General features: G+C 36.3%; 4 protein-coding genes across 4 annotated transcripts; 2 read left to right on the top strand and 2 right to left on the bottom strand.

Annotated features, from left to right (window-relative positions):
- Positions 1-127: 127 nt before the first annotated feature.
- Positions 128-1,267, top strand: LOC113757187 (acylsugar acyltransferase 3-like). Its single transcript, XM_027300592.1, has 2 exons — positions 128-484; positions 677-1,267. Exons 1-2 carry the CDS (start codon positions 128-130, stop codon positions 1,265-1,267), a joined length of 948 nt encoding a protein of 315 aa, XP_027156393.1.
- A 2,304-nt stretch (positions 1,268-3,571) lies between these two features.
- LOC113757175 (senescence-specific cysteine protease SAG12) lies at positions 3,572-4,670 on the bottom strand. The gene is made up of 2 exons (XM_027300587.1): positions 4,229-4,670; positions 3,572-4,152 (listed from the first exon to the last, which is right to left on the bottom strand). The coding sequence occupies exons 1-2, from the start codon at positions 4,668-4,670 to the stop codon at positions 3,572-3,574; spliced, it is 1,023 nt and encodes a 340-aa protein (XP_027156388.1).
- A 2,591-nt stretch (positions 4,671-7,261) lies between these two features.
- On the top strand, positions 7,262-14,227 carry LOC113764017 (histidinol-phosphate aminotransferase, chloroplastic-like). The gene is made up of 11 exons (XM_027308047.1): positions 7,262-7,400; positions 7,520-7,630; positions 7,841-8,144; positions 8,730-8,813; positions 8,961-9,115; positions 9,249-9,346; positions 9,784-9,892; positions 11,710-11,867; positions 12,567-12,709; positions 12,826-12,966; positions 13,797-14,227. Exons 3-11 carry the CDS (start codon positions 7,857-7,859, stop codon positions 13,926-13,928), a joined length of 1,308 nt encoding a protein of 435 aa, XP_027163848.1. The 5' UTR covers positions 7,262-7,400; positions 7,520-7,630; positions 7,841-7,856; the 3' UTR covers positions 13,929-14,227.
- Positions 14,228-16,255: 2,028 nt separating this feature from the next.
- On the bottom strand, positions 16,256-18,184 carry LOC113760895 (50S ribosomal protein L34, chloroplastic). The gene is made up of 2 exons (XM_027303645.1): positions 17,801-18,184; positions 16,256-16,715 (listed from the first exon to the last, which is right to left on the bottom strand). The coding sequence occupies exons 1-2, from the start codon at positions 18,021-18,023 to the stop codon at positions 16,459-16,461; spliced, it is 480 nt and encodes a 159-aa protein (XP_027159446.1). The 5' UTR covers positions 18,024-18,184; the 3' UTR covers positions 16,256-16,458.
- Between the last annotated feature and the right edge of the window lie 5,354 nt (positions 18,185-23,538).

The following is a 23,538-nucleotide window of genomic DNA, read 5'->3' as shown; positions in this document are numbered from 1 at the left end:
ATAACATTTCCAGCACGAGGACGAGTTGAGGCTCTGGATTGGGGGCCGAGGATCTAAAGTAGGATAGTAGTAGTACAAGATTGCCTGTTCATGACTTGTAATAAAACCACACACGTGCAACTTTGACATGCTCAGTGGCACTCAGGTCTTCTTTCATGGCAGCATGTCAATCTCTGATACTTGGAAAGCCATGGGAAGATCGAAGGTGTTGCCTTCTTTCATGGCCTTGTTCTACCCTAATATTCAGGGTAGTGATCGGTTGTCTGCCAATCAAATATCTACAGTGCTTCAACTTTCACTGTCAAAAACTCTTACCTATTATTACCCCTTTGCTGGAAGGCTAAAGAACAACCTTTTTATCGACTGCAATGACATGGGAGTTCAGTTTATCGAAGCCGGATATCAGACATTATCAACCAACCGAACTTTCATTTGGAAGATCTCGTCTTTCCAGCCGCATCTGGTCATATATCTCCCATCACTAGTAATGCTGCGGATTCTAGTCTAGTGCGTGTTCAGCTGAACTATTTCGATTGTGGATGTCTGGCACTAAGCATGCTTATCACGCACACGATTGCTGATGCATCCACCATGTCCACTTTCTTTAATGACTGGGCTGCTGTGGCCCGTCAGCTCTTGTCAAGTGGTGATCATATTCCATCTCCTCAGTTTATAGGAGCTTCAATCACTCTTTCCTCCAGTTGACGATCCAACAATGTTGAAGCTATACGCCGTGCCAAAGAGGGAAACATGCTTGACCAGAAGATTCTTGTTCCATGCTTCAAAAATTGCTCAACTTAAGGCTATGGCAACTAGTTCAGGAGTGGATAACCCGACTCAAGTTGAAGTTGTGACTGCTCTAATTTTGAAGCGTGCAATGTCTGCATCAAGGGCTAACTCAGGCTCATTTAGGCCCTCCATGTTTCGCAATGCTGCAAACTTGCGACAAATAACTATCCCTCCGTTGCCACAGAATTCTGTTGGAAATTTCATTACCGTCTATCCCGTAGTAGTGGAGAACGAGGATGATGTGAGATTTCCAGAATTGGTTAGTAAACTAAGGAATGGTCGAAGGAAAATCCAAAATGAGTACAAAGAAAAGTACGAATTTTATCCAATTGAAGAATTCCAATCCGCACTTGCAAAGCGGGAAGCATTGTCAAGAAATTTGATGTTTACCATGGCTCCAGCATGTGTAGACTCCCATTTTATGATGTGGATTTTGGTTGGGGAAGACCTTCATTGGTGCGCTATGCTACTAAACTAGGACAAAGGAACTCCTTTATTCTGATGGACCTAAGAAATGGAAAAGGGGTCGATGGAATACAAGCAGTGGTTACGCTAGAAAAGCCGCAAATGTGCTTATTTGAAGCTAATGATGAGCTCCTCACTTATGCTTCTTTAAATGGTGAAAACGAGTGGCTTTACCCTCGTGGCTTTTAAGTATCCTATGTGATCTTTTGCCACTATAATTCATGTTGTGGAAGGGCATCCTCGAACATGATGATCTGATCATACGAGCCTAACTCGATCCACAAAGAGAAGATGTACCTTATAGTAGAGGAGGAAATGTCTATTCATAACCATTTATCCATCCTAAATCAAAGCTTGTGAATGGCTGTCATGAAATGAGTTAAAATGCGTAAATGAATGCAAACGCTTGTCTTACTTTGATTCAATAAGCTTGATGGTTTTTAAATAGCTGATGCATGTGATCCACTTGTATCCATTTCATTAAAGTAAAGAAAATGAAGAACAGAGAGGTTTCTGTTCTTGACTTTGTTGTCTTAGAGAGGCTTCGACGTCCACTATGAGCAGCTCTGAATTCATCATTCCTCAGGTCTGCAAATTCAATATTGACGGCTAGATTGCATGCTTTATTCTCTGCACTATTGATCAAGTCCATGTACTTAACATTTGCTGTGAATATGTTCCTTTCTGCAGGGTCCTTTCACTGCCTTCCAAAACTAGACATCCATTCCTCGTGCCTCTCTCTCATGGAAACATCCGGGATCACTCGAGAGAAGACTTGTAGAGAGAGGAGACCATGAAATGATAATCATTAAGAGAAAACAACAAACATGCGTGCTGCTTCAGGATACTTGATCCTATTAGCAAATATTTTTTCTACTAAGAATAAATTGCAAAACTCTGATGAAATTTCGCTCACAAGACAATCATCTTCTATGGCTATATGGATTTTGCTACGTCAGTCATTTGTTTGCTTGATTAGATCTAATTTCCATTTCTATCCTATTCTATGGATCAAACAAGTATCCTTTTCAGTTTCCCTTAGGCTTGTATCTTCTAAATGTCATCTGGTGCTTTTCCTCTATATGGTTCTATGCCTTTGCCTGCCAGAAGAAAATTTTGATATTTTGACAAGTGTTCAGCTTGTTGTTTAATCCTCAAAGTTCTAGAGGTAGATATAGTACCAAACCAAATAAATATAACACTGACTACTAGGCCTGCAAACGAATTGAACTTGAAGTTTTCAAGCTTGATTTGAAATCTTGGGATCGAACTCGAATTCGAACTCTTGTACAAGTTTAAATTTAAGCTCGATTTTGATTTGATTTGATATTTATTAGGTTCAAGTTCAATTCAAGAGCTCAAAATTTTATTTATTTTTTACATTTTAATATTATTTTATCAATAATAGATATATAATATCTATACAATAAAATAATAAATGTATTATTATGTATAAAACATTTATATATATTAAATAAAAAATAAAAAAAATTATTCGAGCCTAATTGAGCTTTAACGAGTCGAATAAGTACAAGTTCAAATTCGATTTGATACTTTAATTCAGTTCTAATACTGATTTGAAATCGAGTTCAAACTCGTTCAAAATTGAATCTAAATCAAGTCTAAATGAATTGAGTCCGGGCTATTCGTTAAGGTTCGATCAGTTTACAGCCCTACTCACCATTTCACAAACAAAAAGTCGAATTTGACATTCTGACTTCAAACAAAAAGTAGAATATGACATTCTGACTTTTATGCTTAACCAATTGTTCATTAAGGTCCAAAATGGTAGGAAACGAACTCATTGCAACATTAAAAATGAAGATGATTGAGAAATTCTAGGCTAGGATAACGGTGCAATGTCTACGTAGGCAACTAAGCTTTGTTAGTCCATGCCATGGAACTTTTTGGGGTATGATGTCCAGCCAAATGATTCAACTCAAAGATGCGAGAGATTAGAACTGTAAATGAGTCAAGCTGAATCGAACATCTCTTGTTTAAACTTAGCTTGTTTACTAATTCAGCCTGGTTCAAACTCGTTCGTCAAGTTAACAAGCTGGAAGAGGTTTTCACACTAGACTCGTTAACTGAATTTCCAGCTCATTTAGCATAATGAAATTGGAAACTGGGAAGAAATAATTCCACAAACATTCATCAAACTATCATATGACACCAAATGTACATTACAGGGATTGATATTTGTAAACTCAGTCAAGATTCAACCGCAAGAAGTTCCAAACTGAGATTGCACCCTAATGAAAGCAAGCCAGGTAAATCAACTAAAATACGACATACAGAAGCTTAAACTGCATTTGAATCATATAGTAGGATACTTGGCTTCCATAGCAATTCCACACAAACCTTCCTTAGCAGCAATATCTCGTTGCATCCTCATGTATCCATCCTCTCCCCAGTCAACACCCCATGAGTTCTTAATCAGCCAATACTTCAACTTGCCATTACTGGTACCGTAGCCAACTAATGTTACACCATGGTCTAAAGCAGTTCCACAGTCTCCAGTGAAGACACCACTCGAGTAAAATTGGAAGTCCATACCAGAAGCATCAACTATGACAGCAACTGGTTGGTTAGCTACTGCCTGCATAAGCGCATTCTCATTGTCAACTGGTACATTCTCATAGCCACTAATTTTTGCCACAGGTTCGTCTTCCTTCTTGGTGTCACAAGTGCCTACATTTCCTTTAGAAGGGTAGTTGCTCTCAGTAGTCAGCCCATGCTGTTTAATGAATTGGAAGGCGTCATCTGTAAAACCCCCTTCGCAACCATTGTGACCACCACCATCACAGTCCAGAATTTCTTGAACTGACAAGGTGTACAGCTTTCCAGTTTTGATCTTGGTAAGCCCTTCCACGGCATCAACAGCGGGAATTGTCCAAGCTCCTATACAATTATTATGAATTCTATAGAACAATTGCAAAATAACAATCAATAAAGAATCTAAAAACTGCTTCACACTTACCACATGTTGAATCCCTGATAGGTGTAACAGCTCCTTTCTTCCTCCAATCAATGCTAGGGGGAACTGAGGTGACATTTTCATACATGAGAGGGGTTGCTGTGCTTGACTTTGCTGTCTTGGAGAGGTTTCTTTGTCCAATATGAGCAGCTTTAAACTCATCATTGCTCAGGTCTGCAAATTCATTGACAGCTAGCTTATATGGTTTATTCCCTGCATTATTAACAAAATCTATATACTTGACATTTGCCTTGAATATGTTATAGCGCCTTTCCTTCTCTGCAGCGTCCTTGTACTGGCGTCCATACCTAGACATCCAGTCCTCATGCCTTTCTATCATGGAAACATCAGGGATCATTCGAGACAATGCCTGTGGTTCCCATGAAATGATAATGATCAGAAAACAGCAAACAAACTGCTTCAAGATACTTGATCCCATTAGTCTATAATTGTCTAGAATTGATTTGGAGAACTCTGATGACCAGTTGTTCACAAGATATATCATCTTATATAGGTCTAAGGAATAAGCAATGTACTATTAGCATTTAGCACTCAATTTTTTTGGCTTAAATACACTGATTTCCATTTCTTTCCTACCGTATGGAGCAAACTAATGTCCTTTTCTCTTGACTTTCGGCTTGTATTTTGCATATGTCGTCTGATGCTGTTTTTCTATCTGGATCCACAAGGCATTGCCTATCAGCTGAAACTTTTATGTTGACATATGAGGACGTTATGGTGGTCCAAATTTCGATATTTTTGACAAATATTTGCCTTGATGTCTGATCATTAGGGCTCTAGAAATAAACGTAGTAAAAAAAAAAAAAAAAGAGCAAGTAAAATTACAAAGATAAGCTCACAAGCAAAAGTTAGAATATGACATTGTGACTTTTATGCTTATCCTATATCTCATTAAGGTCCAAAATAGTAGGAAACAGACTCATTGTAACATTCTAAATGAAGATAATTAAGAAATGCTATGTGAGATAAATGGAGGACCGTCTACGTACGTAGCTAACCTTTGGTTGTCCCTGTCATTGATAACAATGATATGTTACCGGGCTCATTCGGGGGTCTAATTTCTAGGCCGATTGGTTAAACGTAAGATGCAAGGGAAGTCTATCCATACGTGTTCTCACCTTCTAACGGAGAATATGGCTTCACATCCTAAAAAGCAACCAATTCCCAGTAAATCAGACCTGAAATTTAAAATACAGAATTTTGGACGATTACTAGCTGTCAGAAGATATGTCATAAAATAGCGGGTATTAGCTTTTTCAGGTTCATGGTGATTTAACATTTCTATTACTTCCACGGTTCCACCAAGCACCGACATCTCCTAGTTAGAGTGAAAAAATGATGCTTGGGAACTTTGCCTCTCTAGCGATTCAAGTATTCCCCGCAGTGGAAAGCAAGAAGTCTCCCAATTTTCCTTCTTGTATGACTTTGTGCATATACTTATTGGTCCAAGTTTCTTATCAATTATCATCAAACTATGGAAAAATTACTGATTGTGCTATTGTTGGCACAATCTCCTCTCGTAGATATGAGGTTCTTTCTCTTAAACTAGCTTAGTTTTATAGCCCATTTAATTCGTTGCATGGAAATCGTCGGAACAAACCAGTCGAAACTGATAGTCTGTCAAGGTTTGTCACATGCAACACCATACCAAGCTTCCAATGGTTCTTGATAATCTCCCTTCTAATTAAGTTGCTTCCTCTTGGGAAATGTAGCAAAGCGTGCTTATGAGCTATTTAATATTTTTAACATTTGAAACTATAATTTTCCTATGATGATAGACAAGCCTACTAAATTCTCTTGATTACAATTTTGCCCCCCTCAACTGGCTGATTGGCTTTATCAAAAGAAACAAAAACTCAAACACAAAAGGGAAGATTGCTTGAAGCCTTTGGAGTTAGGTTGTGCAGAGGTAGTCGAACAGATGAATTAAACAGCTTGAGAGGACAACTCAATGTCATTTGGATCAACTTCATCATAATTTTTATACGTCCATTGTATATTAACCATTGGAGTCGGCTGCAAACGAATCGAACCGCTCGCGAGTCGCTCGACTCGAGCTCGAACTCGAGTTCAAAATATTAAATTCGTTAGGCTCGCGAGCTTGAGTGTATATATATATATATATATATATATATATATATATTTAATAGCAAAATTACATATATATCCTTAATATTTTATTATTTATTAAGAAAAAATATTATTTTTTATATTTTCGAGCTCGAGCTCGAGTTTTAAATTATTAGCTTGTCGAGCTCGAGCTCAAATTCGAGTTCAATAAAATTAAGTCAAGACTCGATTCGATTAGATCAAAACTCGACTCGTTTGAAATCCTAGGAGTCGCTCCAATGATTTTTTTTTTTTTTTGTTGAAGCGATAAATTCTATTTGGACAAAAAATCTGAGCGGCCACTAAACTATTGGTCAGATCATGTTTTGACCATCAAACTATTTTTCGTCAATAATTGGCCACTAAACAACTTAATCAGTAAATCCGTAACCATTTAGTCAATAATTGCTCTTAATCTATGAAATTAGCAGTACACGTTGCAAAGCACAAGAGTAATTTTGTCTAACAACTACGCGACTCTATTTCACAGATTAACTGTTAATTTCATAAATTAAGAGTAATTATCAACTAAATGGTCATGAGTTTACTGATTAAGTTGTTTAGTGGCCAATTACTGACGAAAAATAGTTTGATTGCCAAAACATGATCCGACCAATAGTTTAGTGGCCGCTGAGATTTTTTACCCATTCTATTTTATACCTATTTCTACTATAGAGAATGTGAATTCAACTGGATCAAAGAAAAATTCGGATGAAATTGAATCACTATTAAACCAAACGAATGTACTATGTAAGTTAAAGGATTTAATCCTTGATCCGCTGACTAATGGCCAACTACTATCAAGGTAGTTAGTTAGTCGCCGCAATAATTACGGGATAGCTTTTAGCATCTTCCCCGCTGCCAAATTAGAATTCGAGTCCTTGGCAGCTTGCGAGTCCCCAAGCTTCTACCCGAGTCTACTATTTGATAACTGATTTGCTTTATAAGATTCAAAGAATTCCTAATCAAAACTCAAAAGATTATTTTATAGAGGCGGTACACTGGTTAGAAAACTAAGCTGCGGCATAACCAAATTAAGGTAAGCCTCGATGGACTTCGACCGGAACCTAAAACCCTTTACCATTCTATAGTTTACGCCGGCGTGTGACCAACTTACAGGCCTAACCACCACACTCCCCGCCCATAAGCTCTTTGCAGAATCTCTCCCATTTGGGCTCCTCATTTCCAGCGCCGAGAGCAGAGCAGCCAGGCCTATTTGGGAATCTTCCTCTGGGAAACTTCATTCTCATCCCTTGTTCTTATTCCTCGGTATTTCTGGTTTTTCTATCTTTGTTTTTTTTTTCTTTTTTCTTTTTCCTTTTCTTTCTTTTTGGTTTGGGAATTCTCGATGGAGTTAATTTGGGCCCAAAATGATCGAAATCTATATTCTGTAATTTTAATTTTTTTTTGTTGCTTTGCTTTGTTTACTATTTATTTGGTTGTATATTTTGAGCATTTTGATTTTCAATGTAAATGCAGAAGTTTCTGTGGTGTAATGGGTGTGATTGAGCTACTGGGCAACACAACATTGTCATCTCTTTGCATTGAGAGACCAAAGCCCGTCTGGCCATTTGAGGGAAAGCAGCAAAGCATCTGTAGCAGAGGCAATAGAGGATTACAGACTTCGATTAGCATTATGGCATCGTCAACTGTGCCTGCAGCTGCTGTCAACGAGAAAGACGATGGTGAACAACTAGAATGCTTGTCGAAGGTCTCTGGGGACTCGTTCATCCGATCCCATCTCCGAAAGTTGAAACCTTATCAGCCCATTTTGCCTTTTGAGGTGACTGAAACATTAATTTTAATAGTTCTGTTCCGTTTACTGTTGTATTCTTCTTTGAGTAATAGTTCCATTTTTTTTGTGGTTCTGTTATTTTATCAATACGGAAACGATAAACAGTTGTTTGAGACTGTTTTAATTGAAACAAATGCTTAAAAGTGAGCTGCTGAGTTGAGTTGTTTGAGAAATTTGTAGTGCTTCTAGAGGAGTGTGTTGGCGTGCTAGTGTACTTGATTTGGTTGTGCTTCAATTCAATATGCTATTACTTACCTTGTGAATTTTTTTGCCTTTCTCTGAAGCAGTTAGCTAGTTATGCGTTCTGTAGAGCAAAAGTCTACTCCTTTTAAAATGTGATCCTTCGCCTCTGTTGTCCTTGATCCTCAAGCTAGTACTATTTGGACCTTGAATATCTGTATGAGCTATGAGAAACCGCTACTTCCTATTAGCTTTTTGTTTGTTGACTTCTTGAGATCTTGAAACCTTTTACTAATTTATTTTTCTAAAGTGTTATTCTTTTTCGCTTGTTTAGTGATCATGCCTTGTTATGAAGCCTGAGGATTTTGTGAACATTACAATGCTTCTTATTAGGTATTGTCAGCTCGACTAGGTAGGAAACCTGAGGATATTGTAAAATTGGACGCCAATGAAAACCCATATGGCCCACCACCAGAGGTAAGTCATGTGTTAAATAGTGTTTTTCTTACCTAAGTTTATCTATGGGTTAATATCAGTATTGGTCTTTTAAGAAAAATATGCTTTCCGTGCAATTTGTAGGTGATATTTAGTTTTCCTGGCTGCTAAGATGTCACTTTCTTACAGGTTTTTGAAGCTTTGGGAGCAATGAAGTTCCCGTATATTTACCCTGACCCTGAAAGTCGACGACTGCGTGCAGCCCTTGCTGAAGATTCTGGTCTTGGATCTGAATACATTCTTGCGGGCTGTGGTGCAGATGAGCTCATTGATTTGATTATGCGGTCTGTTTTCTAAGATGATGTACTTTATAAAGTGCATTACTTTTGCAGGTTTCTTATTGTGCATTGTGACTTTGCAATATAATCTTTTGCATGTTTTTGACCTTTAGCTTTTGTTTGCATGTATCCTGTGCAGGTGTGTACTAGATCCAGGTGATAAAATTGTGGACTGTCCGCCTACTTTTACCATGTACGAGTTTGATGCAGCTGTTAATGGTGCCTTTGTAGTTAAGGGTAGACAGAATTTTGATATTTGTCTTCTCTTAATTATCTTTTCCAAAGTTGATTCTAACTCTGTTTACTTCCTGGTAATAAACCAGATTCATGTGTCAATTATTTTGAATCCCATTTTTAACAAACTTTTTTTTTTATATTTTTTGGAGTATTGGATTTCATCCCTTTGGTCATAGGTTGCATTCCCTAACAATAACATGAGTTATTGAATTCCTTCTCAGTTTTGTTCTCTATCTTGTAATTTTCTTTCTGATCTAACATTTTTTCTAGCAAGAATGCACTTTTTAGTGATGATAAAGAGCACAATTGTGCTAATCATAAAATGAGGAATGGTTCAATTTCCAAAGCTAGGTTTTAGCTGGTTTAGTGTCTTATTTCTGGATGGTTATCTTCATTATTTCACGGATAGTAACATTGGTCATCTTTAACTGTTACAGTACCTCGCAACTCGGATTTTAGCTTGGATGTTGAACGGATTGTGCAGGTTGTTGAGCAGGAAAAACCAAAATGCATTTTTTTAACTTCACCTAATAATCCAGATGGGAGGTAATCTAATGCTGCATCTGTTCTTTAATGGTACTTCTTGCTTTAAATGTGGTCAATCTATGTATTACCTTGCATCAAATATGGTACTTGTTGCTCCATACTTGTTGCAACATTAAGTTTGAATTTGATCACTTACATTGCAGATAAGCTTTAAAAGGAGTCTCTACAGTATGTTCTTCCGAGTCAATGGATGTTTTTTCTAATGCAAAATTAATATTTGGTTACAAGAATGCTGATCTTTTTCTGGTTTAGTTTGCAATTTGTCTTTTGACAGAATGAGATTAAATTTACTGTCTAGTCATCTGGTCTTCCATTTCCTCATTGCTTAATTTTGATGTAGTTGTTATTTTTCATTTAGTTATTCTCTTATGTTTAATGAATGAAACTTTACCAATTGCTTGAATAAGACTAAAATATAGAACAAGAATGGAACGAAGTACCGGCAACAAGAAGAAATGGAGAAATGAGAAAGCATACCTACAGGTTTTGTTTAGGTGGGTCGCATTACGGATATCTCATTTCTAGAGTGGGGTCTCTAGAAATAGTGCGTGTCAAATTTCTCTGTCAGATGTTTGTCAGCTAGGCAAAGTAATATGATTTCAAATTATCTTTTGTCGAGATAAGTAAAATAAGGATGGCACTTGTTAGGCGAGGAAAACTATGACAAATTGATTTTAAATGAGCTCTAAATATTCTTTCTGCCAGAATCATCTCTTCAAAATGAGCTGCGTAACCTTCTAAAGCGGAATTCTACATAGTTTAGCTATTAGTTGATACTAATTCACTATGAAGTAATTTCCGAAGTTACTTCAAATTGACCACATTAGAATCTATCAAGCATCTTACTGACAACAATCCTAGTCAGTCAAGTAATTTCCTTGACTAAAAAACTCATACTAGTTCAAATTGAATGATAATTCATCATGACTTGGGCTACAAGAGGCTAACATTAGTGCTGCAACAGTTGATGTTGGCTAATTTAGATTCCAAGTTGGGCATATTTGAGTCTTATGCTATATAAGAACTGGTTTAATTTTTTTGTACCTTTATTTTGAGAAGCATCTTTTTTAGCAGGTATATCTTCTATTATAGTTTATCACAAATACCTTTTGCAAGGTGATATTTCTCAATCAGATCCATGTATATATACTCTTAAATGTGCCATAGTAAAGGCTGAAGGAGAGGAAGGGGAGGAAAGTGGGATTCTGATGTTTTATGGTTGTTTAGCAATTATAGCCCTCCAAATTGCTACAGATATGGTAGAGAACTATGAATAATAAGATTGCATAAGAACAACCAAATTATATAGTAACTACAAGGTTGGCAAAGGGAACCTAAAGTGTATGATTAGAACAGTAAGTGCTGCAGTAATTTATTTGCATGCAATTGTTGAACATGGAAACTGCCCGGAACTCATCATGCAAGCTTAATTATTGTAATTCATCACTTATTAGAGTATGAAGAAAGAGAACAAAGATTGTGGGAGTACAGTATCCCTGTTCTATAGTTATTTTGAATAAAAGATTAAGATGTTGTAATTAAGGAAAAAATGGAATGAAGGGTCAGATTTTTTAGAAGACCAATTGCTTTTACTTTAGTCATAGATTTATTCATATGTCTGGTAAAAAGATAGATGATTCTTTGTATTCAAATTTTACTTCTTAATCATACTGCAGTAAACAATGATGATATGTTTGTGCTTAAATATTTGTCATTTAGTTTTTTCTGTTAAGACTTTATTTGCTAAAGGCAAATGATAATGTGAACTTCCTGGATTTTGTTTTAATATGAACTTTTTTGGTGTTTGTGTTGAACAGCATAATTGGAGATGATACTCTTCTGAAAATACTTGATTTGCCCATATTGGTTGTTTTGGATGAGGCATACATTGAATTCTCAGGAATTGAGTCTAAAATGCAGTGGGTGAAGAAGCATGAGAATCTGATTGTTCTCCGCACATTCAGTAAAAGAGCTGGTAGGTGTATACACCCTCAGTTTTTAACGGTCTGGAATTTTAGGAAGACCTTTCTCCTATTACTATTTCAAGGCGTATCTGTCACAACCTTGACCGGTCGTAACAGTTACTGTGATACTGTAATGCCTGACCAACCTCACTACTCACTTTGAAGAGAGGATGGTTTTATTTATTAGTTAATCAAATTGATTTAAGTCTTACCCCCTGCCTTGCATAATATGGTGCCATACTACATGGACTTGGGTATGGATGTTGGACAAGGAAATATTTCTAGGTGTCTGGATTCATGAAATGTCTTAACTAGGATTCTGCATGGGGATGGGTACAGGTGTGCTATATTACCCTGACTCTTCACTTTGCTCTGCCATACCTATGTCCAACTCTTCATTTTGCACTAGAGTAGTCGTGTTGGCGGGACTCCCATACCTCAGTCCGGGTAATATAGTGGGCGTCTTTCTTCTATCCTTATTTCTAAGTTATATATTATGAAAATATGGCGACAGAGAACCAACTTAAATCTAATTGAGGGCTCATGTTTAAATTATGCGTATGTGTCCAAGAATTATTTATTAGTCATGCATGGGGAGAATGTAAAAGAGAAGAAAAGGCACTCAAATAAAACATCACATTTAGAACCCTGTGGAACTTTTACTCTCTGCTTTATACCTATCAGTTTGGATTGGAATGTTTGTCATTCAGGTTTAGCTGGTCTTCGTGTGGGTTATGGAGCTTTTCCCCTGAGTATTATTGAATACCTCTGGAGAGCAAAACAACCATATAATGTGTCTGTTGCAGCAGAAGTCTCTGCATGTGCAGCATTGAGAAACTCTGCCTACCTGGAGGTAAGCTCAAGACTCTGGCTTTGCAGAGGGCCTAAAAAATTCTGATGTTCAGATCGATCGGTAATCTTCACTTTGATGTCCCATTGACCATCACCTATGTGATTTATTTTTGCCAGAAAGTAAAAGTGGCTTTGGTGCAAGAACGTGAAAGGCTGTTTAAGCTTTTGAAAGAAGTACCATTCCTTAATCCATTTCCAAGTTATTCTAATTTCATCCTCTGTGAGGTTGCATCTGGAATGGATGCCAAGAAGTTGAAGGTACAATACGTCGTTATCATGAAAAAATTTTTTGAGTTTTAAATGATCGTTGTTGTTTGCCACTATGAAAGTTTGGGTTATTGTTCCGTCTCCATAACTCAGTTTAACCTCCCTATCTTTAAGATTGCTGCCTTTTCTTTCCCTGATGAAAAAATGTACTTGTGTGTGTATTTATGTATCTCCTGTGTATGACTGCTAAGTTGCTTGCTGTTAACCTCTTTGAAGAATATTCATGAACGTTACTATACAGCAGCTCTTCTGTGGTTTGAGAATACAGAACCCACTCTGCTTCTTCCATCATTTTTCCATTTTTTGGCTATTCTTTTGAGCCACCACTTATCTTGGCCAAAAAACGGAGCTTCATCTCAGCATTTGACCCTTGATGGCTAGTCCTGTATAAAGTTGCAAACCCATCTTCAGCTTGTTTCCTTAGTTCATGAACAGGGTTCATATTCTTTTCTGCCGCCTTGTACGCTAGAATTATTTGATGAGCCAATTTCCTGCTTACCACAGTCAGCAGGTAGCCAAGCAACCTGAAATTGGTTCTCTTTGTCATCACCTCTAATAGTTGTAAATTTACTTCAGATTTAATCAAGAGGCACAATGTAGAAAATATATTATACTTACTAGGTATAGAAGTGATTATGATCTATGGTTTTCAGTGTTGCAACCTACTCATTATGAATGTGTATGGCCTAGTTTTTCTTCATCTAAAAGAAACTCCAAACCTTTCCCGTCCACATTTTTTTTGTAAGTTGCTACGCATTACTTCTACAAGATATTATGGCTCCACCTACTTCTTTGGCTTACTGGCATTCGGTGTCTTGCAGGAAGACCTTGCCAAAATGGGAGTGATGATTCGTCACTACAACAACAAAGAATTGGCAGGTTATGTTCGTGTATCTGTGGGCAAGCCTGAGCAAACAGATGCCTTAATGAAGTGTCTCAAATGCTTATCTTAATTCTAAAGCAGCACCAAGTACTACTGGAAAAGGAGAATCTCGCCATTACCTGCTCTGGTGACTATATGCGGAACAAAAGCTGCAGAAGTGATTTGGTGACCATTTGAGAATGAAATAGAACGTTGCTGTAATTCTGGAAGGGCATAAAAAAATCTTAATACCCAAGGAAAGATATCAGTTTCCTGGTACGTACGTTGAAAACTTTTAGCACCCTAGGAAAGACAATAAATAAGTTTCCTTGAACGTTGTAACCTTGTACTTTGAGAATATTATTATCTTTTGGACGTTTCATAGCACAATGTTCTACTGGCACTGGCTGTCTATTGTCCTCAGCACCAGTCTCTGCTTATCAAATGGAGCACACGCAGACAAGGACTCCCTCTTTGCATACACTCCGTGTAATTTAAGAAAAATTTGTAGCCTTTGTTTTTTTTGGGGTGAAAACTAATTAATGAAAATTAATTTCAGAGTTTAAATAGAAACATTAAAGTTTTTTACTTCTTTTTCTACTGCATCTCTCACTGTTTGGGTAGCTATTGCTAGTTATTACACTGGTGAATAGGAGTTAATTTTTTTCTTAGTGAAAAGGTAGGGAACCATAGAGCAATCCATCCAAATGGGAGCAAAGGGTGTATGATCATTTCCACCATCGAAACTTGTTTTAAGCTTCGAATGATTTATCAAGCAAAGCATCACAGAAACACAAGAAGTCAACAACCACACAAAAAAAAAAACCCCTAATGGAATATCAATTGATGCAAAAGTAATTACTAATCAGCTCAAAGCACTTGGGACTAATCAACAAACTTCAAGAAAATAAAAAATGGAAGACAAAACATTATCAATTCCTCCAACCAGCTGATCAATTTTTCTCGTTACAGCTTTTAGTGCCTCCCTCAGAAGTTAACAGCTTCCAACAGCCTACAAAACTCCAATTATTCATATTACCTCAGTATAGTCCAGGTTAAATCACTTGGATGATACTAATGTTACCTAAAAGGCTAACTGAGAAGGACTAATATTATATCATCATGAGCAAGGACGCTAACAATGTAACAAATTTTTGGAACATGCAGGTTTTGATATTCACATTCTGCAAAATCATAGTACTACAAACAATCCCCCAGTGTATTCTAAGTGGCAAAGAGGTTCCTGCACTCCTAGTTCTTTGCTCAAAACCCCAACCCAGACAAAATGAAATGTGCATGGCTAAGAGACTAATAGATTCACGGCTCATGATGGATGAGGGTACAAATATGAGATAGAAGGAGGCCAAATGACTCCAGATAATTCCTGAGAATGTTGAATTTCAACTGCACTGGCGATGCCAATAAGAGTCAGAAATCGACTATCTGCAGATCCTAGAAATGACCAAGCGCCATGTTGTTAGCGATGCACTCCAAAGTCAGACTAACACAACAACATTTAGGTAATGTTAGCATAACAAATCTACTTGATGCATTGACAGGAGAAAAGGAGTTGTTACAGGCATCAAAGATCAAGAAGCATGTGGCAACAAACAACCTCATCTTCTGTGTTAGAATGTTATCCACAACTAGTTTCTTGCAGGAACTAAGACCAAGTTGAAATTGGATTTGTCGTTTGACTTGACCACTCTAAAACAAATATATCCTCACTGCCATGATTAAAGGGATGTACTCGCTCAGAAAAGGCAACTTCATGATACAACAGCACACTTCTGGACTGGTATAAAAATTAATGGTGTAGCATCATGAATGATGCAATTGCTACATTTCCCTCAGCACCCCCAGACGATAATGAAGGTTATCCTTATAAAGGTGAGAAGGTGTTTGCCAGAAAGTAGGTTCAGTAGCAGAAAATATTGCAGGCTACAAGACAGTGATCTGACCCAGATAACTAGCTAACACAAACGAAGTTTGCCGCCAAACAACTACTCTGATGCTGTACATGCAAAGACTCTGGGATCCAAATATTCAACATGCAATCTTTTTGCAGGAGGTCACAACTGGAAAGAATAAAAACATTTGCTCGTTACAAACTCACTAGGCACCAGCTGCAATGAAGGGGCATGCAAAAAAGTAAAAAGGCCAAACCAATAGCCAAAACAAAAAGATAATGCCATCATAGAAGGCCACAGTGGCAGGGCCATTAATAAAGAAAAAGAAAGCTGCAAGTTTAGAGCCCAGCCATCCAGAGGTATCTAATTACAGCATTTATTTTGGTTAAACACATCCCTGTTTTGGAAATTTAGCATCTGGCTTCTACAAGTAATCACATCTACTTTGGGAATCGATCATCACTAGAATCATTCCTGTCGTCTCTGTGGTAAATTTAACACTAGTTTGAGCAGCATACTTGTTACTTTCTCATTCCTTGAAATCGCATTTCAATTAACCAGACAAGAACAGAAATTAATGATTGGCACAAACATACCATATATCTCGTACAAAACCAATTTCCCACATGAAATGGTGAAGCATGAGTATAAATCACTAATAGTAGACATTACTTTTCCGCACCTACAGAAAATTGATTGAACAGTCAATATTTAGGCACGTTTTCCACTGCTTGGATTGGACTTTGGGCAGAGGTCCCATCGACCCTTGGCACGACGTCGCCTGATAATTGCTCTTCCACTTGTGGTGCTCATACGCTTCCGAAAGCCATGAGTTCTAGCCAAAGACTTCCTTGACCTATTCCTCTTTGTTTGACAAAGAGCATATTTTTTAGCCTGCACAACCAAACCGCGCCTTTTCACTATCTTTGCTGCACCATTAGAATGCAAGTCCCATCCCAATGACAAACCTGAAATTTTTTAAGAGATGTTAGTGCCAGTAAAGAAACCAACAATCCATCAGCATTCACTTATCAAATTGAAAGGAAATTAAGTAATAGTGGAAATGCCAATCACATAAGCTCCAGCACCACTTAGAGACATGTAAACCTTCAAAACACATGATGAAATCAGCAGTTAAAAGCTATAGCTTTTCAATCAGGGAAAACCACCATAAAACACACAAACAATAAGGAAGTGAGTGACATAATTCAAAAGTCTGCTATCCACATGGGTATCTAACTCTGTATGAACTATATTTGGCATACTCGTATCCATTTTACCATAATTCTCCAATCCCCATTGATTTAACTTTTCTTTTTAATGTGTTGAAAATTTGAAATTTGACATGTATTACAATCAGAGAACACTTCAAACATTAAAAAAAAAAAAAAGGAATGACCAGCAAAATGGACAAAAAAAAGCCTCAAATTTTTCATGAACAATTGAAAAGATAGTCTTCTTTCATTGCTTTCCACTTCTACTTTTCTTTTTCTTTTTCTCTCTCTTTTGGAGTGAAAGTGGGGAGGATTGGGAATTGAAGCAAATAAATGGGAATTTTGCCCAGCTTTGTCAAACTTGCAGCTTTTCTCCCCTCAATAAATTATCAATTTCCAAAAACCATACTACAAATTTCATTTCATCCCAAGAATTGACTAAGCCAATGTCTATGAATACTCAATAAATTCAAAAGAAGCAGCCCTTAATAAGGAATACAAGTCCATTTTCTAGAATAAGTGGATAAAGGTCCTTAATTCTTGTCTAAGAATGAGAAGATTCTACTCTTAAAGTCTCCAGCCTCAATGCCCTCCTAAGTCCGAGCTTCTTCCTCCCCATCCTTATCCTTCTTAAAAGAGGAAAAAGAAAAAGTAAATTTTTTAGAAAGAAATACAAAATAAAAGTCTAGAATCCACCATTTACCGTAAACCAAAACGCTTAAAGCTAGGTACCAAGAAGCAGCCCAACAAAAAAGCTTCAATCTTTATATAGCCCAGCAATTCAGATTGATCAAACATCAACATTCAAAACCAAAAAGAAAACCAAGAATTTACATTACCTGAAAAGGCAGAGTTGGAAGAAAAGGAGAGTGAAGAGGAAGGGGCTAAAAAGGAGCAGTGAAGCAGCCCAGAAGAACGCGAAGTGGCAGCCTTGGCCTTGGCTGCAAATTTGAGAGACCCATGAGAAGTTGTTTTTGGACCAGTGAGAATAGATAATGAAGCTGAAGGGACAGTAAAATTGGTTCTACAAGACAACATTGTGGCCATTGAAATGCAAGCCATTTTCTTCCTTTTGCCCTCCCTGTCCCTGCTTCAGTAGTACAATCTCCCTATTTCTTACTCCTACCTTCCCGCTGGTTTTTTCTTGGGTTCTGTTGTTCTGCTGAATTCTCCCACCTTATCGCCTTTGGCTGCAGAATAAGGAGTGTTTTTTCCCCGTCTAACCAATAGTGAAAATACACAATTTCGAGAGTTAAGAGTCGTGTGGCCCTCCATAATTTGCAAAGATGTCAATTTGGCCTCTAAATTAAATAAAGGAGTTTCCAAAGTTAAAAGAGTAGTTTTTTGATGCCCTTTCGTCCAACTCCCTCCTAATTCTAACCTTTGATACACTCAATAATGAGTAGGCGTGTTTATATCACAGTCAAATCGAAAACGCGACTGATTCAATTTAGATTAGATAGTAAAATTGATTAATATCCAATCTTACAAGTTTGGTAAAATAATTTGATGATGAGTATTGATCTTCGATTCCTCAATTACTGATTATTAGTTGAATTTCCAAAATTTGTATATAAACAATATACTATATGTATTATGTTATAACTAATAATAAATGGTGTTATAAATCATCACTCACAACAACACATGTTGCTATAAGCTTATTCTTGATGAAGAGAGAAAATTTAACACTCTTTGCTTGCTTTCAAAATTTTGGACATTACTAATTTAATGGCTACCTTGTTGAAAATCAAAAGTTTCAATGGTTAAGTCTTGTAAAAAAAAAAAAAATTTAAAAGAAATGAAAATTTCTTAACCGAATTCGTGATTACGAGCCCATGAAATGGTAACAAACACTAAGGTCTTCTCAAAGGCAAATTTAGATGGATACACGTAGGCCTGTCAATTTAGCCCAATCAATTGGCCCAATGATCTAGGTTTCCACAAGTCGAGCTTGGGCAGAAGGAAAACTCGCAATTGTCCACCAAGCCCACTCTCAAAATGACATTTGCGAGGCTCTATCTGTACCCATTTATTGATCAGGGGATTTGAGCCAGGCTTAATTTTTGGAAAAAATGTGTAGTTTTACATTCTAAAAACTGTTAAACTATACTATTAACCGATTAAATTTTATAGAATTATTTACTGGATTAAGATGATACTATGGTTAACTAATGCCAAAAAAAAAAAAAGAAAAATTAAAGAAAGTACTGCCTCTAAATTGTTTCATTATATCTTCTCTCACATACATGCTTTTTGTTCCTTTCAAAATAAAAATGAAGATTTTTTTTTTTTTTGAAGATAAACTTATCATTTCTGTGCAATATTTTGATTCAGTGCTTAAATCCATATTTTAGGTTCAGTTTTTATGACCTACATTGGCTACTTAATCTTTATAAACACTATTGAGAGGGGACCTTACTTGGAAAGTCCAGTTGGTAGAAATCAGTAACTGGTAATTCTGTTATCAAGTTTTGTTCCAAGAGTTGTATCTAAGAACATCAGGCTCATACTACTGAAGAAATAAACATGTTGCGTAAATAAAAGACCGTACGTGCATAAAGAATAGCAGCTTGGATTTCATTGGTAAAAAGATGATTCCTTGAAACTAATCTCCAAGTGCTCAAAGTTTCCAATGTCTAGCTAATTTATGACGGACACACTCTTCATGGGTTATATGTAGGCAAGCAATACTATTCTAAAGGTCATCAGTTTCTTTTTTTTTCTTTCCTTTTCTAGGGTAGATTACATTTTACCCCTTCTATGATTTAGCACTTCTCTGCATAATTCTTATAATTTCAAAAAATTATACATAATTTCTTTATGGTTTGGACTAAAGTGTGAAAGTGATAAAAATTTTCCTCCATAATAGACCTGACATAAATGTTAAAATTACCCCAATGTCATTATAAAAATTAGCTATTAACCACAAGGGATTATGTATAGATTTAAAAAAAAATTATAAGAGGATTACGTCGAAAAGTGCTAAACTATGGAGCTACTTTTCCATACTACATTTATATATTTTTGCTAGTTCAATCATTTTTACTTTTAAATTACGATAATCCTGACATTTCACTTGGTTTCGTTGTAGAAAATGATTGTCATGATTTGACATTTTCGTCCAAATTGTAAGAGAATCATGTTATGATTTTTGAAAGCATAAAGGAATTATGCTAATTTACCTATTTTTATGGTCCTAAAGCTCATCAATTTCAAGAGATATGCTTGTCATGGCTTAAAGTTTTGGGCAATCCTCTAAGGAATTGGAGTCCTGCGCGCATGCCGAAAAGTTGAAGTGAATATCATCAAGTCATCACAGGCATGGAGCCAACTTTCCTAACTCAATCAATTCCGTAGTGTAATTCATAGTGTTATGAGAGTGAAATCTAAGGATTTGTTTGATAACCCTACTTAATACTGAATATTAATTCATTTAAAACTTTTTGAATTCAATATATTTGATAACAGAAATGTATTATTACTTAACGTATTAAGCACTGCTTAATTTGTTTACAAAGCTTTTAGCGAAAATTTTTCATTAAATTTTCTGAATTGACTACACATACTTTAGCTCTCAAACATATAACACGCTCTCATACATACTCTAATACAAAATACAGATTTTTCTCTTTCTGTTCACACACACGCATGCAAATATACACTTTCCTACATAAATATGCACATTTAAACACCACATATAAATTATTTCATTGCCTTCTATTTCTCTCACTTATATACATGCTTTTCTTTCTCTCTAAATACACAAATAAACGTAATTTTTTAAAAAAATTAAAAAAAATATTTTTATGATATTTCAGTTCAGCACTATGATTCAGTTAACTATCAAACATATATAATTTGATCAATTCAACAAACACTTTCAACACTTAATTTTCTGATTTCAAATTTCAGATCTCAATCTTATCAAACAGACCCAATACAAACTTGAATTCGGAAGTGCTGGTTGCTCATCAAGGCAGTAGACCTAATCACTGACCAGCCCTTCGTAGTATCGAAAAAGGTTCATGCAACGGAAATTTAGTTACTTCAAGGGTCCGTTTGGTTGTACTGAAAATATTTTCCTTGGTTGGGAAAATACTTCAAGGGTCCGTTTGGTTGGGAAAATATTTTCCATCGAAGTCATTTTCTTGGAAAATCACTTCCTTCCCCATAATTTTCCAATGTTTGGTTATTAAGTGAAAATATTTTCCAAATTCCTTTTTTCATAATTTTCCGGTGTTTGGTTTGTCAATGAAAATATTTTCTGATATGTTTGTTGATATGTTGCAAAACAAGCTCCACCGCTTGCATGCACTTAAATTTCACACCTTTTTTTTTTCAAGTAACAACAATCTCATTATTATTTTTATTATTTAGTTATCATTTGTTAGACTTTACATTAAAAATGATAGTAAGAGTGTTATTATAAAAAAGTGAAATGCGATTAACATTTCACTTTTGATTATCAAGACACAAATGTTTCAAGTATAATTCTTTGCATTGAAGCAAAAAAATCTTGTTTTAGTTGGACAAATGGCAACTTCTGGTGACAAAATAGGAACGAACAACAAAACAAGAAGTCGAGTTCCCTGCATCCCAAATTTATATTTATATACATACATATATATATATATATATATATATATTGGTCTAGTTGGTGGTAATTACTGCAAATAGAACGCAATGAATTGGACGGCAATGAATCATCAAGTGTAGTAGCAACTGCTGCTGCTACTCAGCATTGCAGAAATGGCAATATATACATTACAAGCCAAGAAGACAGTTGATCCCGATCTTCAATCAATCTCTAGATATACAGATTCAAAAGAAAAGAAAAACATAGTCTAGAATAGATCTCAACTCAAGCACTGATCAGCTAGAATATCAGCACCAATAAACTCGGATGTCCAGACACAGCTTTGAACAAATCCAATTGGCCTGCACCTACAAATTCCCAAGGCCACGGCAAGTGGCAAGGTACTCAATCAGCCCTCCTTTTTCCCACTTCTAGATTACCTCCAAGGTTCAATGTTGCTTAAACACAACAGGAAAAATAAATATCGGCAAGGTACTCAATCAGCCCTCCTTTTTTCCACTTCTAAATTACCTCCAAGGTTCAATGTTGCTTAAACACAACAGGAAAAATAAATATCTTAATACGTGAGAGAAGCATCAAGTCCACTCGTGAAGCACAACCTATTATAACTCATACGCCATACAAGAAACAATTATTCTGACAAGGCAATTGCATAATTCAGTTCACGTACTTTATTCTGGCAAGGCAATTCGACATACTGTTTCTGCCCAATCTGCTTGTGTCCTTTTTCTGCTAAAATATTTGATGCAAAGCCACTGAATATACATGATAGAGAGAAAAAGGGAGGGAGAGAGAGAGCGCACAGAGGGCATGTAGCAATCAAAAAGGTTTTGACTTGTTGATATGCAACCATGGTTTAAAGCTAAACTGAACTATGGCGAACAAAATCTGAATTAATGGTTCAGTTTTTGTTTTCTTGTTAGAATCACTGCAAAAATATTGGCTATTCAGATGGTACAACTAAGATTACACATAATTGTCGCCAAACAAGAATACCAACAAATAATTGAGTAAAAAACAGAGGAGCAAGTCTACAGCAAATGTGCCCAAAATTCGCTTGCTGATATTGTTGTTGATTGATGTTTCCATAAAGTATTGTCGGATGACTTATTTATATGCAAACTTTCTTAAAACTGAAATTTTCTTGTCCTGTTTTCTATTTTGCTCAGTCAGAAAACTAGGCTTTCTAGCCTGAAGCTTGGATCAAATTAATCTGTACTCAACTGAAGCTTGGCTGATTAACAGCTGATACATATATGCAGTGATCTTGTAAACCAATCAAGCAAACTAATCTTGATTGTTTTTGCCTATGAATCTCCCAACCTCTTTGCTTAAAAAGTGTGCCACTTAGATCCATTATTGCACATAGGAAATTGCTGTATGGATCCTATCCAAAAATGCTTGTTTTGGGGAATAGTGTATTTCTTTAAAGAGCACAATTCATGACATGGTTTGTACATTGCCGTAACAATTGAAATTATTGTTCTTTTATGCCATTTTTCACATATATCACGCGCCACCAGCCGCTCAAGTTGGCGTCCACCCCCGCCTTCCGCCCCACCTACAGCCCACTATCTAGAGTAACCACCTTGACCTTAGCCCATTTTGGATTCAGTATGCTCTCCACCAATTATATGTTTCTCTGCTTACACTACCACATTGCCCAGTTCTGGTCCAGCCAACATCCCATTACTGTTTTTTTTTTTTTTGGAAAAAAATTTAGGTGGATTTGGCCATGGTTCGGCCATTACCGCGAATTAGGACATACTTGCAGGATTATAGATCGTTTACAGAAATTTTTATAAATTGAAATTATAGATCATTTACAGAAATTCTTATAGATCGTTCATTAATACAGTCTTCACATCGATGATAAAATTTGAACGCACAATCTTTAATAAATCAACTTGTATTTACAGCTAAGATCGCAATATGGAGTTGATACACAACTGTACTCCACCCAAAACTATGAACTAT

Source organism: Coffea eugenioides, chromosome 2, assembly GCF_003713205.1.
Source record: "Coffea eugenioides isolate CCC68of chromosome 2, Ceug_1.0, whole genome shotgun sequence".
NCBI lineage: Eukaryota > Viridiplantae > Streptophyta > Magnoliopsida > Gentianales > Rubiaceae > Coffea > Coffea eugenioides.
The sequence above is the reverse complement of the archived record's forward strand: the minus strand, read 5'-3'. Positions and strand labels throughout refer to the sequence as shown.

Bases quoted from the DNA above. Each gene is read 5' to 3' on its own strand.
- LOC113764017 (XM_027308047.1), top strand. From the start codon at position 7,857: ATGGGTGTGATTGAGCTACTGGGCAACACAACATTGTCATCTCTTTGC. The intron at 9,347-9,783 runs GTAGACAGAATT...TAACTGTTACAG, and splicing joins TGGTGCCTTTGTAGTTAAGG to TACCTCGCAACTCGGATTTT. The intron at 12,710-12,825 runs GTAAGCTCAAGA...TATTTTTGCCAG, and splicing joins GAAACTCTGCCTACCTGGAG to AAAGTAAAAGTGGCTTTGGT.
- LOC113757187 (XM_027300592.1), top strand. From the start codon at position 128: ATGCTCAGTGGCACTCAGGTCTTCTTTCATGGCAGCATGTCAATCTCT. The intron at 485-676 runs GTAATGCTGCGG...CTCAGTTTATAG, and splicing joins TCATATATCTCCCATCACTA to GAGCTTCAATCACTCTTTCC.
- LOC113757175 (XM_027300587.1), bottom strand. From the start codon at position 4,670: ATGGGATCAAGTATCTTGAAGCAGTTTGTTTGCTGTTTTCTGATCATT. The intron at 4,153-4,228 runs GTGAAGCAGTTT...ATTGTATAGGAG, and splicing joins GGATTCAACATGTGGTAAGT to CTTGGACAATTCCCGCTGTT.
- LOC113760895 (XM_027303645.1), bottom strand. From the start codon at position 18,023: ATGGCTTGCATTTCAATGGCCACAATGTTGTCTTGTAGAACCAATTTT. The intron at 16,716-17,800 runs GTAATGTAAATT...AAAAAATTTCAG, and splicing joins TTCCAACTCTGCCTTTTCAG to GTTTGTCATTGGGATGGGAC.